This window comes from Bison bison, unplaced genomic scaffold (assembly GCF_000754665.1).
Source record: "Bison bison bison isolate TAMUID 2011002044 unplaced genomic scaffold, Bison_UMD1.0 scf7180017864167, whole genome shotgun sequence".
Taxonomy (NCBI): domain Eukaryota; kingdom Metazoa; phylum Chordata; class Mammalia; order Artiodactyla; family Bovidae; genus Bison; species Bison bison.
This window is the reverse complement of record NW_011494739.1, coordinates 372,351-388,843: the sequence shown is the minus strand read 5'-3', so window position 1 is coordinate 388,843 and position 16,493 is coordinate 372,351. Positions and strand designations below refer to the sequence as shown.

Sequence of the window (16,493 nt, the reverse complement as noted above, 5' to 3'; positions counted from 1 at the left end):
CATCTATTTCCCATGAAGTGATGGGACCGGATGCCATGATCTTCATTTTCTGAATGTTGAGCTTTAAGCCAACTTTTTCACTCTCCACTTTCACCTTCATCAAGAGGCTTTTTAGTTCCTCTTCACTTTCTGCCATAAGGGTGGTGTCATCTGCATATCTGAGGTTATTGATATTTCTCCCGGCAATCTTGATTCTGGCTTGTGTTTCTTCCAGTCCAGCGTTTCTCATGATGTACTCTGCATATAGCTTTAATTACATGCTTATCTTATGGCTAAATTGAGAGATGTGAGGTGCATTTTTGGTGAACATATCCACAAAACAGAGGATCCCTTTGAGGAAAGGGACTGGGTGGGACTTTTCTTCCTTGGTGTCATTTAAAAACATCCTAGCTGCATGTTCTTTCTTAAGAGGAAGGCAGTAAAATTGTGAGTCATTTTTGTGTGCTTTCCTGTGCTTTTCTATAATTAAAAAAAAAAAACCCCTCCCTCCCAGGAAAAAAGGTTAAATGTATTGCCCAGGGCCACACAGCAGGCAAGTAGCAGAGAAAGTAGCTTTTGGGGCAGTTGGCCCCCAAATTCAGGCTCTTTCCATTCCAGGTCATTCTGAGATGCTGTCGGGGAGTAAGACCAGGCCACAACTGGACAGTAACTGACAACTGAGGCTACCGCGCTACAGGGGCCGAAGCAAGCTCTCTGTCCTGATGGAACCTCACTACCTGAGGCAGGCAGGAGCCATACTTTAGAAACATACAGAGAGGGACTTCCCAGGTGGTCCAGTGGCTAAGACTCACACTCCCAATGCAGCGGCCCTGGATTCAAACCTTGGTCAGGGAACTAGATCCAACGTCTCAACTAAGAGTTTGCATGCTGCAACTACAACCCAGGGCAGCCAAATAGATGAATAAATGTTTTTTAAAAAAAACAAAAAAAACATGATCTTAAAAAAAAGAAATACACATATTTGCATCATGTTAGGCCTCAAGCCCTTAGCTTCTTTTTCAGCTTTTTCCTTTGGTGATTCCTCTGTCTTGTAAGCACAAGACAGGGCTGCAGCCTTGACCCCACGTCAGTCAGAAAAATCTGAACTCCAGGGCTGCAGTCACTAGAACATGTCACTAGGGTAAATCTGAGAATGTCCTTTAAATACAGATAACCATCTGGGATGGTTTATAAGTCCTTGAGCTCCACTTTTCATTGGAACAGTTGCCTTAGGCAAACCCCCACTGCCATCAAATAGTGTGGGTGACAAGCAGAGGGTTTCAGGAAACGGCTGGAAAGTTAGCAAACACTACTCTTCTAGCCAAAACCTTCCTAAGTTTATTCAAAGAAGTAAGGGAAGTCCAAGGAACAGAACTAAACCTTGGTGAATCAGATGGGAGAGCATGTGAGCCCCATTCACTCAGTGATTACTGACCCTGAAGGCTCATCAGCTGAACCCACCCCTGCAAGGTTCCCGTGCAAATAGAGGTCACAGTCACTGTATACAGATGTCCTGAGACTGCCATGTGCCAGCACTGAGCTGGATGTTGGAAGGCATCAAAAACTGAACAGGCAACAGTCTCTATCCTCCTGAGGCTCACAATCTTTTGAGATATAACAATATAACATATATAATACATTATAACAATAATGTAACAAGTAGGTAAGTCCTATAGTGAAAGTGTTAGTCGCTCAGTCATGTCCGATTCTTCGCGATCCCCTGGTCTATACCTCACTGGGCTCCTCTGTCCATGGGATTCTCCAGGCAAGAATACGGGAGTGGGTTGCCATGCCCTTCTCCAGGGACTCTTCCCAACCCAGGGATTGAGCCCAGGCCTCTTGCATTGCAGTGGATTCTATTATATAGAGTATTATTCCATGTAGGGGATTACTGAAAAGTGACACATAGGAAATAGAGCAGGGTAAGGTTGGGAACCCCCAGGGAACTTAGTCCAGCATTTGATTAAATACCATTTGTGATTATTGTTCAATGCTGATTATTCCTTTTTTGGCCCAGCCAGACAGACTCCTTTAAGTGTGGAAAGGAAGTTATTGCTTTTTTTTTAAACAAAAACAAAACCCACCAACCAGTGGAGATTTCCCTGGTGGTCCAGTGGTTAAGAATCCTCCTGCAATGCAGGGGACATGGGTTTGATCCCTGGTCAGGGAAGATTCCACATGTTGAGGAGCAAATAAGCCTGCGCACCACAAGAAAATCTGCTTGCATGATGAAACTAAGACCTGACGTAGCCAAATAAATAAGTGAATAAATAACAACCAGTTACTGGGTACCCACAAGGGCCAGATATTAAAGTAAAAACCAGCTTAAATTATATCCCTACTGCAAAGTTATCTGTAATCTTTTCTAGGTGACAACTCATGATAATGACTGTCAATACTAACAGCAATGTAGCTACTACCACTTACTATTGAAGCAAGCACTTTACATTTATTATCTTTCTCCATATTTTAAAAAGAAATTCTTTAAAAATTATTTTTATTTTTTTGGCTGCACTGCATGGCTTGTGGGATCTTAGCTCCCTGACCACAGACTGAACGGGACCCCTGTGCTGAAAGTGCCAAATTTAACCTTGGATCGCCATCTTTCTCCACTCTTGAAACAAAGTATGAGCTACTAGTATTAGCTCCATTTTATTCCTGAAGAAACTGATTCTCAGAGTGGTTACATGACTTGGCTCAAGGTCTCAGAGCTGTGAAGTAAGCATACAAGGGCCGTGCAGGAACCAAATGCAAGGTGGGGCCTTATCTGGATCTTAATGAGAACACTTACAAACAAAATGGATGAGACAATGGGGAAGTTTGAACTCTGACTTTGTAGTTTAATTTTAGATATGATCATTGCATAGTGGTTTGATAAGGAAGAGAAAGTCCTTTATGTTTTAGAGATATATAACTAGGAATTGAATGAAATGATATGATGTCTGAGATTTGTTTAAAAATAATCCAGTTTGGAGAGCAATGAGTTGAAGTAGGTGGGGCACAGGTGAAGCAATCTGAACATGAGTTGATAAAGGTTGAAATCAAGTTTTTTTTTTTAAGAGAACAATTCTTCATGGACTTATTTTTATTTATTTATTTTAGTTGTGCTGGGTCTTTGTTGCTGTGAGGGCTTTTCTCTAGTTGCAGCAAGCAGGGAATACTCTTTCTAGTTGCAGTGCTTGGGCTTCTCATTGCGGTGGCTTCTCTTGCTGCAGAGCATGCGCTCTAAGGCACATGGCTTCAGTAGTTGTGGCACATGAGCTCAGTAGCAGCAGTTACCAGGTTCTAAAGCCCAGGCTCAACAGTGATGGGCACAGGCTTAGTTGCTCCGCTGCATGTGGGATCTTCCCAAACCAGGAATCGAACCCATGTCTCCTGCATTGTCAGGTGGATTCTTTACCATTGAGCCACCAGGGAAGCCCTCAGGAGCTTTTAAGAATTACATACTTAATAGTAAAAGAAAAATGTTAAAAAAAAACAACAAACCCACAAGCTTTGAGCTAATCAAGGAGGGTGCAGCAACAGCTTTTCGTCTATAAGATCTAAAGCAAGTCACTTCCCCTCTCTGGGCTCTGTTTCTTTATCTCCAAGACAAAGATCAGACTAGATCAGCGCTTTACAAAGCTTTTACTTAACCCTCCCCCTGTGCACTTACTCCTGCCCCCAAAAAGAAGAGTTCCAGGGTTAACTGTTTCGCAGATACTGGTTAAGCAGGTCAACCAGTTTACTGCAGGGCTTTTCAGAGACTGAGGTATGTTAATGTGTGTGTGAATCTCCAAGATTCCAAGGCTGGGAGGTGCAGGGACAGAACTTTATGACCCTGCCTGGCCACTGAAGTCTTTTCTGGATGAAAACACCAATTTGGGGAAGACTGATCTAGAAGGTCTTTGGGGTCCCTTGAACTCCAACAAGCCATACCAGGATGAAGGAAGGATAAGGCAATGAGGGCACTTTCAGACTAGACAGGGGAAGGCCTTGATGGCCAAGTTAAGGACTACAGAGTCCATTAGGCAAAGTAAACAGTTGAGAGGAGCAGCAGGGTCCAAGTCGTTCTGTGTTCCAGGGCAAACTAGAATCTGGATGGGAGAACAGAAGTGGAGAGGCTGCTGCCATAACAAGGCATGAAGGGCCGGGAATTTGTTCTGGGATGGCAGCCTTTGGGACTGAAAAGATAATCCCTCATCAGGCCAAGGGATGAGGAAGAGGCCAAGAGACTTACAAGCTACCTCAGATGATTAGCAGATGCTCTGGAAGAAATGCAGAACTCTTGAACTCTGTAGGAAGGGAAAAGTCAGATTGCATGAGAACAAAAAAAAAGAGTAAAACAAACAGAAATTGTTGAGAGCTACTGAGGAGTTCAGCAAACCTGAGACTTCAACTCTAGAACTTGAAAAGCTTGAAAAGCTTTGAGGCATGACATCACCAATTGGAAGGACATGAGTTTGAGCAAGCTCCAGGAGTTGGTGATGGACAAGGAAGTCTGGTGTGCTGCAGTCCATGGGGTTGCAAAGAGTTGGACGTGACTGCCTAAATGAACTGAACTGAACTGAATTAAACAATCAAGAGAATTCATATCCTCTCCATTGAGGGAAGGGGTGTTTTATCTGATGATTTGACATCGAGGCACATAAGAGAAACTAACTGAACTATCAATAAACAATGTAGGGCTTTCCTGGTGGCTCAGTGGTAAAGAATTTGCCTGTCAGTGCAGGAGACACCAGTTTCATCCCTGGTCCGGGAAGATCCCACATGCTGTGGAGCAACTAAGCCTGTGAGCCACAACTATTAAGCCTGTGCTCTAGAGCCGGGAACCATAGCTACTTAGCCTGGGTGCTGAAACTACTGAAGCCTGTGCGCCTAGAGCCTGTGCTCCAAAACCACAGAAGCCACGACAGTGAGAAACCCTTATGCCACAAGTAGGGGGTAGCCCCTGCTCACCCCAACTAGAGAAAACTTATACAGCAATGAAGATGCAGCACAGCCAAGAATAAATAAACAAACCATGTAAAGTTCAGCAGGCATGGTATTTGGATGCTGAACATCCAAAAAGCATGGTATATCCATGCTTTATGGATACTAACTCATTTATTCCTAAAGCATCACCATAAACTGCTCTTACTACTCCGTTTTTCAGATAGAAACTGAGGCCCCAAGAGGCTGATTTGTCCAAGGCCAAATAGCTACCTAAAGTGATATGCCCAAGACTCAAATCCAGGTGAGCTTGCAAAGCCCGTCCCTGGAACTCAGCACACCTGTGTTCTCTGGACCTACAGAAAAAAGTCTGCTATAAACACTGCTCATCAATCCTGCTTGAAGAATATACACCCAACATCCCCTGGGAGGGTCACAGGATCTCCCAAGTTCAGCTCAAGTCACCCAGCATGAATCAAAAGCTCTTGTTCTATGTCATCATTTCACTTGTAACTGTGGCTTAGGAAAGTAGTACAGACCCGCCCAGGACTTCAAGGAACTATCTGTTAGGACCACGAGATAGATACATACAAAACAGCATGATCAACAGAAGACTAAATCATTATGCTCCAAAAAGGGCTGCAGATAAAAGAACCTATCTCAGTTGCGGAGCGGAAGGGGAGGTCACCATGGATTGAGATGGTTTGGGAAGACACTCTGCAGAGGTAGTACTGGGGCTAGAGCGCAGGACTGAGCAGAACTAAGGCAGTCTGGCAGGACTGAATGGGGGCAGGGTGCAGAGATGACAAAGACCGGGAAGAACGGAGGCAGGGACGACAGACAGAGGTCTCCTGAAAAATCAGTGCCCACAATAGCTCCTAGGTTTCCTCATTCCCACAGGTGTAGGCTGGACAATGAGAATAAAGAGGATAAAAACTCCTGGTTCTATAAGCTGGACACCTGTCCTACAGAAATGCTCACACACACTAAATACACAGATTTCCTAAGGATGTTCACTGTGGTACGGTACACTTTCTAAGAGTGAAGGATCAGAACTAAAATGTCCAGCAACAGGAAATGGATTAAGTAAAAGAAGATTAATTCAGTTCAAAGTCCACTGCAATTACCAGAAGAATGAAGCTCATGTGGGGAAATCTTCATGATGTACTAGGTATGGAAAAATGCAAGCCACAGAGCAATTCTGTGGTTTATTGCCACTGATGAAAAACAAAACGATATGAATGTATATGGCTCTGTCTGTCGGTGTACATAAAAATAGAAAAGGATACATGCCAAAATTATACCACAATTATTTCTAGAGACAAGAGTCGGATGAGGGTTAAAAAAGAAATTTCCCTTTTGACTGTCCAGAGCTCTGCAGTTTTAAGTTTGCAATGAAAATTAATTCTTGTGTTAAGTGAAAGTGAAAGTCGCTCAGTTGTGTCTGACTCTTTGTGACTCTCTGTCCATGGAATTCTCCAGGCCAGAATACTGGAGTGGGTAGCCTTTCCCTCCTCCAGGGGATCTTCCCAACCTAGGGATCGAACCCAGGTCTCCAACATTGCAGGCCGATTCTTCACCATCAGAGCCACCAGGGAAGACTGCAATTCTCATCCAGCCTTGTGGTTCTGATGCTTTTAACCCACCATGAGAGCAAAGAAGGCAAGAATCTCACAAACAGAGGATCATAAAATTCCACAGCTGGAAACCTCAGGGATCTTCTGATTCACACCCCAAACCCTTAGGAGCACAAGACAGGGCAAAGAAAAGGATCTGCATGAAGAATATACCAGAAGGTACAAACAAATCATGTTCCCAACTTTTAATGCATCATTAGGCTGAGATATTGGGAAGATCAACTTATTACTAATTTTTAAAATATGCAAACTGGGGATACTGTTTTACCTCCTCTCAGCCCAGTCAACATTTATTCATTCTTTAAGCCTGGGCTCAAATGTCACCTCTCTTTAAATAAAATTAACTTTTAATTAAGTTGCCAAATTAATTCTAGCAACTTTTAAGACAATATTTAGCTAAAAATAAACAAGTAAACTCCCACCTCATGCGAAGAATTGACTCACTGGAAAAGACTCTGATGCTAGGAGGGATTGGGGGCAGGAGGAAAAGGGGACGACAGAGGATGAGATGGCTGGATGGCATCACCGACTCAATGGACGTGAGTTTGAGTGAACTCTGGGAGATGGTGATGGACAGGGAGGCCTGGCGAGCTGCGATTCATGGGGTCGAAAAGAGTTGGACACGACTGAGCGACTGAACTGAACTGAAACAAGTAAGATAACCTGCTGTCTTATCACCCAGACAGAGCCACAGTTAACTTTTTTTTTTTTACACAAAAATAGGACTGTGGCAGACAGAACTAAACAGAATATTGTGAAAGGTTTTCCATATCATTACATTTTTCTTAACATGTTAAAAAATTAATATTAATACATAACATGAAAAATAAGAACCTTTTGCGGAGAAACTGTGCTAAGCATTTTATTTCAGTTCAGTTCAGTTGCTCAGTCATGTCCGACTCTTTGCAACCCATGGACTGCAGCATGCCAGGCTTCCCTGTCCATCACCAACTCCTGGCACTTGCTCAAACTCAGGTCTATAGAGTCGATGGACATTTATTTATTAATATTTATTCAGTATTTTATTTACATTATCTTAATTAATCTTCAAAACCACCCCCCACACACACCAAAACAAGCTTAGATGGGAGTGGAACAACTGCTGGGGGAGGGTTATTGCTAGGGATTGAAAGAGACTGGGTACCAAAGCCACACTACTTATCAAGAGTTAGACTGGGATTCACACCCGGTTCCTACTAACTCAGACTGAATTCTTGATCACTACCATGTGTGTGTACTACGTTGCTACCATGTGTGTGTACTACGTGTGTACTTTGTGACCCTATGGACTACAGCCCACCACGCTCCTCTGTCCATGGGATTCTCCAGGCAAGAAGACTGGAGTGGGCTGCCATGTCCTCCTTCAGAGAATCTTCCCAACCCAGGGGTTAAACCTACATCTCTTACATCTCCTGCACTGACTGGCAGGTTCTTTACTACAAGCACCACCACCATACTCCTCTGCAAAACTGGACCACAGCACATCACAACAATTTTCAACAGCTGGGTAACTGGATTGCTTCTAATTTTTCTGTGATAAACAGTGTTACGACAGACAACCCTGAAGCTCAAGCTTTGTGATCACCTCCCTCCTGGCTAATCTTTCCCTGACTGCTCTAAAGCAAACCCTGCTTCTCAAACCATCTGCATCAAAAGACCTATTTTTAAAATTTTCAACCTACCATGGACTGATACTTTTGTACAATACAATGAAAATTAATTCCTAGAAATATGAAATGAAAAAAAGCTTACAAAATATAAGCCCCAAATAACTCTTAGTGAAATGTGAATACACATCACAGATTAGATAAAAGTGTTAAATCAGTGTAAACTTCCTGCTTTTGATAACTGTGCTGCAGTTGTGAAAGAAAATGTTTTTGTTCTTACAAAATATGTACTAAAGTCTTAGCAAGGATAAGGGTGAGGATAACTGAGCTAAAGGCTCATCCAATAACTGGATCAAAATTTTTTTTTAATTTAGATAAATTTCTATGCTATGATTACCCTAATAAATCATTAAAAGATTGTGAGACTCTCATTAGTTCAGGTTTTTGTTGAGCTCCAGGCATGCTACCCTGCTAGAAAAAAATTTATGTATCCAAAACTGGCCACAAAACATGTACTGATTAATGTTTACGATCTAGGGGAAAAAAAAAAAAGCTCCAAATGGTTACAATGGTCAATTATATGTTACATATATTCTACCACATTAAAAAAATGCAAGTCCCATTTTTTAAAATTAGTAGATTCAAGAAACTTTGTCAAGGGACTGCTCCTGATGGTTCAGTGGTTAAGAATCTGCCTTGCAATGCAGGGGACCGAGGGTTCCATCCTCTGTCGGGGAACTAAGATCCCAGGTGCCACATAGCAACTAAGCCTGTGCACCACAGCTAATGAGTCTGTGCCGAAACGAAGATCCTGCATGCCGCAGCTCGGACCCAAGGCAGCCAAATAAATAAATATAAATAAATAAATATTTTAAAAAGAGAGAAACTTTGTCAAGTTGCTATAAAAGTTTATAAACCCTTAGTCTCAATCTTGTACCTACCATGTAGAGGAAAGGTAACTGGGGAACGAAGTGGGGATGCAGACTGCAATTATGCTCTCCCACGGCTGTCTGTTCACCTGGCTTCCCTGCCTTGACTGCAGTCCCGCCCATGTCTGGTTCCCTACCAAGCGCTCTGGCTCAGTGCCCAGAGCATGCCTGCCAACTCGGTGGATTGAGGGAATGTTCAAACAATGTCTCTGGCCTCGGCTGCTGGGAGGGGCTACTCACCATTTGGAACCAGGAGGAGGCTCTTCACGATGCTTCTCAGGGGGCCAAGACTGATCTGGTTGGTGGCGGCAAATTCAGAGAGCTGAGCCAGAAACCTTTCCACCTGCAGATGGGGGACAACACAAACCAGGCCTTCACTTCAAGCACCTCAGGACCGCAGACCCACCCTCGGGAACTCTCCTTATCACAAGATACTTCACCTCTTTTGGCTCAGTTAGGAAGTGGAAGAGCACTTCAGTCAGGGCTGAGAATTGCTGTGAAGAGAAGAACACAGAACATCAGAAAACTCTACTCCTGGATCAGTGTTTCCCCATTCCATCCAACTACAGCCCCTTAAGAGAGAAGAGGGGGCTTCCATGGTGGCTCAGTGGAAAAGAGTCTGCCTGAAAATGATCCTTGAACTGAGAAGATCCCACATGCCATGGAGCAACCAAGCCCATGCACAACTACTGAGCCTGTGCTCTAGAGTCCAGGAGCCAAATACTGAGCCTACGTGCGGCAACTACTGAAGCCCTCTCAAGAACAAGAGAAGCCACCATAATGAGAAGCCTGCACACTGCAGCTAGAGAACGCAGCCACTGTTCATCACAACTAGGGAAAAGCCTGCTTGGCAACAAAGACTCAGCAAAGCCAAATAAAAAAATAAACAATTTATCTTTTTTTAAAAAAGAGAGAAGTGAAGAGAACATAGATGTTGATATCAGTTTTGATTATCTTAGAGTTACAAACATTTGTAATTTGAAAAGACAGAAGCACATTAATGCTCTGTTGCAGAGGGAGAGAGTGGGAAGATCTGGGAGAATGGCATTGAAACATGTATAATATCATGTATGAAACGAGTTGCCAGTCCAGGTTCGATGCACGGTACTCGATGCTTGGGGCTAGTGCATTGGGACGACCCAGAGGGATGGTATTGGGAGGGAGGAGGGAGGAGGGTTCAGGATGGGGAACACATGTATACCTGTGGCGGATTCTTTTTGATATTTGGCAAAACTAATACAATTTGTAAAGTTTAAAAATAAAATAAAATTAAAAAAAAAAGAAGCACATTAATGTTCACTGCAGCACTATGCACAATAGCTGAGATAATGAGGCAACCTAGGTGTCTATCAACAGATAAGTGGATAAAGATACGCTCCATACATACAATGGAATATCACTCAGCCATGAAAAGAATGAAATCTTGCCATTGGCAGCAACATGGATGGATCTAGAGGGTATTATGCTAAGTGAAGTAAGCCAGAGAAAGACAAATGCCATATGATCTCATACATAGAATCTGAAAAACCAAATAAAACAAAAATAGACTCACAGATACAGAAGGGAGAGGGGTGGGGTATGAAACAGGCTAAGGGGATTAAGAGGTTTGTACATTAGCCATAGGGATGTAATACACAGCATGAGGAATGTGGTCGATAATACTGTAAAAAGTTAGCATAGTGACAGATGGTTACTAGACTTAGCATGGCGATCATTTCATAATGTATGCAATGTCAAGTCACTACGTAGTTCACCTGACACTAACATGGTCTATGTCAACTATATTTCAGTAAAAAAGAAAAAAAAAAACAGTTACAAATACTCACAATACCCACCACCAGTGTCCATCTAACTATACCTACCACTCGATTGTCTAAAAAACTCATATTTTGTTGGGATGCTTACAAGATACATATTGAGAGACTGACTGTGTGCACACATGTTCACACATAAATCTTAAGGGGTCAAATACCTTCTAACACCTCCCCCAAAATAAGATCTAAAAAAAATCACTGAAATAGTGTTTTTTTTTTCCTTCCCTTTGTTTTGTAAGGCCCAGGTGGCTCAAGTGGTAAAGAATCCACCTTTTATACAGGAGACATAAGAGACGTGGGTTTGATCCCTGGGTCAAGAAGATTCCCTGGAGGAGCAAATGGCAACCCACTCCAATATTCTTGCCTGGGAAATCCTGTGGACAGAGAAGCCTGTCAAGCTACAGTCCATGGGGTCACAAAGAGTCAGACACGTCTGAGTGACTAAGCACGCACATACTCGCTCTTTTTGCTTATACTTTCACATATTTATTATTCAAACATAAATCAATCCAAATAATATAATTTTTCCCATTTTCACTCTCATAAATGGTAACATACTATATGAACTTTTTCTCTACCTTACTTTTTTTTGAGGGGGGCACTGCATGTGGCATGTGGGATGTTAGTTCTCTGACTAGGGATTGAAGGTGAGCCCCATGCACTGGAAGCATGGAGTCTTAACTACTGGTACCGCCAGGGAAGAGGGAAGTAAGTCCCTCTACCTTGTTTTGAAAGCAGTTACTTCTGTGTGGCAAGATTTTAGGTGATTTTTATTTTCTTCTGTGTTGTCTATCCATATTTTCTGAGTTTCTCTTCCCTACAATAAACATCTTGTTGAATATGTGACAGAATAGCAAATTTTAACACGTTATTGTACATCATCTTAGTGATAGTCATTCAGTCGTGTCTGAGTCTTTGTGATTCCATGGACTGTAGCCAGCCAGGCTCCTCTGTCTATGGAACTCTCCAGGCAAGAAGACTGGAGTGGGTTGCCAGTCACTTTTTCTTTTGTGCATGTGAACCTCTTTATCAGTACTATATTACTAAGAACTGAGTATCTGTGTGCCCCAAAATTCATAGGTTGAAGTCCTAACCCCAATACTACTGTATTTGAAGAAAGTGCCTGTGAAGAGGTGACAAGGTTAAAGAGGTCATAATGGTGGGGCCCTAATCTGATAGGGCCAGTGCCCTTGTAAGCACCAGGAAGTTCTGAGGAAGTCACCCTAGAGCTCTTTCTGTGAGGCCCACGTTATGAAGACACCGCATGAAGAAGGCAAGCCAGGAAGAGAGCTTTCACTAGGAAATGAATCTGTGGGTACCCTAATCTTGGACTTCCAGCCTCTGGAACTATGAGGAATAATTTCTGTTGTCCAAGCTACCCAGTGGGTGGTATTTTGTTACAGCAGCTCGCACAGACTGAGACATTTATCATTATTTTCCAGTGTTCTCTCCTGATGGACACGGTGTGTGTGGCACAGTGAAGGAAACCAAGACACAAGAGTTTAAAAGACCCAGATGTGAAACACTGTTCTTCTGATCATCCAGGTGACCCTGGGCAAGTCACTTAGCCTCACTGTGTCTCAGTCACCATCAGAAAGACAGAGGTAATAATACATAGCTTCCAGAACAGTACTAATCAGCTCATACAAAGCCTCCAGTAGTGTCAGACTAGAAGCTCAACAAGCCTCTAGTATGTATGTATGTATGTGTAGCAGTTACCACAGCCACAGTTAAAAGTCACTATGCCATTAGATCCACCTTTAACATTTAGACAAAAAAGACAACAGGCACATATTGCGGCTCAAAGCCCCCAAAACTGTACATATGACTGTCAAATGCATTTGCCCCTTTTTCCATGACACATAAACTTTACACAAACCCCTGGCAAGGTTCTGTATTATTTTATTCTAAAATGTGTTCTGTTTTAAAATATAAGACTAGTCTTTGGAAATGTAAAAGTAATATACACGCAAGGTTTTTAAAAAGACCCACCCAGCTAGCATAAAAGAATATAAAATAAAACATCTCACTCTCTCCCTGCCCCCTCCCACCTCAGTCCCACTACCCATAGGTAATTATGCTAACACCTCTGTGGCCTTCCCATCATTTCATTTTTCTTCAGTTTCTTTTAAATAGAAATGGGATCATACTGAACCCACTCCCTGCACTTCACCTTTTTTCCCACTCAGTTACACTTTAGAGATCAATCATGTCAGCAGATATAAATCCACCCAGGTCTTTTAATAACCGCATGGCATTCAACAGTTAAGACAGCATAATTTAGCTCCCTAGAAATGAACATTAGTGTGTGTATGTGTTGATCTTATGTTAATGATGCTGAGATGAATATCCTCCCACATACTTCTTTATGAAATATGTATGTGTATGTCTATAAGATGTATTCTTAAAATGTATTCTAGGTGAAAGGATACGCTTTTAAAAAAATTGTTTTTTTTGGCCATGCCATGCCATATGGCAGGTGAAATCTTAGTTCCCCCATCAGGGATCAAACCTGTGCCCACTGCAGTGGAAGCACAGAGTCTTAACCACTGGACTGCTGGGGAAGTCCTATATACATTTTAAAAACTGAGGTATAGTTGATGTAAAATATTATGTAAGTTTCAAGTATACAACACAGTAATTGCTAACTTTTAAAGGTCATATCCATTTACAGTTATTATAAAATATTGGCTATATTCCCTGTATTGTACATTATATCCTTATAATTATTGTTGTTGTTTAGTTGCTAATTCGTGTCTGATTCTTTTGCAACCCCATAGACTAGCCAGCCAGGCTGCTCTGTTCATGGGATTTTCCATGCAAGAATACTGGAGTGGTTTGCCGTTTTCTTCTCTGGGGGATTCTCCCAACCCAGGGATCGAACCCGTATATCCTGGATTAGCAGGCAGATTCTTTACCACTGAGCCAAGAGAGAAGCCCATCCTAACAATAGCTTATTTATCTTTTACATAATAGTTTGTGTCTCTTAACCTTCTATCCCTATCTCCCCTCCCCACTCCCCTCTGGAAACCACTACTTTATTCTCTAAGATATGTGAATTTTAAATTCTGAGAAAATATTGCCAAATTGCCTTGTAGAGAAGTTGCATGGATCTACACTCCCACCAGCTAATGGTATCTTAGAGTCTCTGCTTTCTCCAAACTCCATGGATATTCCACAGAAACACTCTAACCTTGCTGGTCCAGGGTTTTTCTTTCTGCGATATTTACGACATTGGGTATCAATCTTGCACAAATGTTGACAGAGTGAAAACAGAAGAGTCAAGACTAGCTTCAGAATGGGTCCTCAAACAGTTTTCCTCTATTCTTTTAATTCTTTTTTGCTACAGATCTGTGGAACTGTCACATCTTTGGCCAACCATGTTTCCTATGCCACTAGGGCCTTGAAAAAAAACAGGGTGGCTGAGAGGGCCTCCAGCTGCTCTTTCATTTCCAGGCCTCGGCCTAACACTCAGGATGGAGCTCCTTGTGCGTTCTCATCCCTGCCTTCCCTCCCATGAACAGCCTCAAGCTACTCTGATCTGTAGGCTGTTATCAACCCCCACCCCTATCTCCACTTTTTCAAACCCTCCTTATCCTTCAAAGCCCTGCCCAGATACCAGGACTCTCCCAACAAGAAAGGGACCTATCCAGATTCTTAACTTCTGAGGCTCCCTCTTGGAACCTCACCTGGGGGCACTTAGAATTTTCTATCTTGATAAGGAGCACAGACCTGTCTTAACAGAGAAGGTTTCTCCTCCACCTTCTTAGGGTCACAGAACCTTAATTACTGTAAGTGCAGAGTTAAGTATCTGTTGAACAAATCTTCCCTAAACACTTTCCCCATTCTTTGCCTTTGTACCTGCATAGCTCTCTCTCCCTGGAATGCTTACCTGCTCATGACTAGCCATGAAATCAAAATCTTAACGAATTCTCACCAGTTAAACATATGAAAAGATGCCCAAGATCATTCCAGATGAGAAATGCAAATCAGCAGAACAAGGAGATACCATTTTTAATTTGTCAGATCTTCAAAACTAATTGTCTGATGGCAGCAGGGTTGGAAAGTAACAGACGTGACTGCACACTGTTGAGGAGATAAACTGGGGCAAACTTTCTGGATTACAATTTGGCAATCCATGTCTAATTTTTCAAACGATCAAACCCTTTGACCTGGTAATTCCACTCACGAAGCATACCCTTCAGAGATGTCCCCAAAAGTAAACCCAGACATAAACAAGGCAGTTTGTTGACAGCAACAAACAAAAATAAAAAACTGAAAGCAACTGAAGTGTCTATTAACAGGGGACTAGATTATGCTATATCCATTTTAAGGAATATCACAAAATGCCTTTACTGTCAAAAAAAAAAAGTTTTTAAACTTTTTTTACCCATAAATGTGATGGCAGATGCAGATTTATTTCTATAAAGACATATGAGAAACTATTAAAATGATGATTTCTGGAGACAAGAGAAATACGTATTTTTATTTTAACTTTGTATCTTTCACTACTGTCTGAATTTTCTAAACTTGTATGCTGCTAAGTGAGAGACTGTTGACCATTTGTTTCCTTCTTTATATTTTTTCTGAATTTCCTCTGATAACCATGCTGAAAATGATTCTTTTAATCCTACCTACTCTCAAGGCTCCATGTTACCTAGAACTGATCACAGCATCACAGAAAACATGCAGATTCACATAATAATGTACTGTGTCACCATTTTCTGACCTGCCGCAGTAGATCACAACTTCCCTAGCACAACAGGCCTCATTCATCAAGACTTTGTAAACTTTACTGGGTTTAGCGGCTATTTATGATTATACAGTGGAAGTGAGAAATAGATTTAAGGGCCTAGATCTGATAGATAGACTGCCTGATGAACTATGGAATGAGGTTTGTGACACCGTACAGGAGACAGGGATCAAGACCATCCCTGTGGAAAAGAAATGCAAAAAAGCAAAATGGCTATCTGGGGAGACCTTACAAATAGCTGTGAAAAGAAGAGAAGCAAAAAGCAAAGGAGAAAAGGAAAGATATAAGCATCTGAATGCAGAGTTCCAAAGAATAGCAAGAAGAGATAAGAAAACCTTCTTCAGCGATCAATGCAAAGAAATAGAGGAAAACAACAGAATGGGAAAGACTAGGGATCTCTTTAAGAAAATTAGAGATACCAAGGGAACATTTCATGCAAAAATGGGCTCGATAAAGGATAGAAATGGTGTGGACCTAACAGAAGCAGAAGATATTAAGAAGAGATGGCAAGAATACACAGAAGAACTGTACAAAAAAGATCTTCACGACCCAGATAATCATGATGGTGTGATCACTGATCTAGAGCCAGACATGCTGGAATGTGAAGTCAAGTGGGCCTTAGAAAGCATCACTACGAACAAAGGTAGTGCAGGTGATGGAATTCCAGTTGAGCTATTTCAAATTCTGGAAGATGATGCTGTGAAAGTGCTGCACTCAATATGCCAGCAAATCTGGAAGACTCAGCAGTGGCCACAGGACTGGAAAAGGTCAGTTTTCATTCCAATCCCAAAGAAAGGCAATGCCAAAGAATGCTCAAACTACCACACAATTGCACTCATCTCACACACTAGTAAAGTAATGCT

At 42.0% G+C, this 16,493-nt stretch overlaps 1 protein-coding gene across 3 annotated transcripts in view; it reads right to left on the bottom strand.

Moving 5' to 3' along the window:
- The window catches only part of COMMD7 (COMM domain containing 7), a 28,806-nt gene that overhangs the window by 7,255 nt on the left and 5,058 nt on the right, over positions 1–16,493 (bottom strand). For all 3 annotated transcript variants that reach the window (XM_010841711.1, XM_010841712.1, XM_010841713.1), the window contains exons 2-3: positions 9,504–9,557; positions 9,304–9,406 (exon numbers count right to left, since the gene is read on the bottom strand). In XM_010841711.1, the coding sequence (XP_010840013.1) occupies positions 9,304–9,406; positions 9,504–9,557 (157 nt within the window). The remainder of the gene's footprint in view (positions 1–9,303; positions 9,407–9,503; positions 9,558–16,493) is intronic.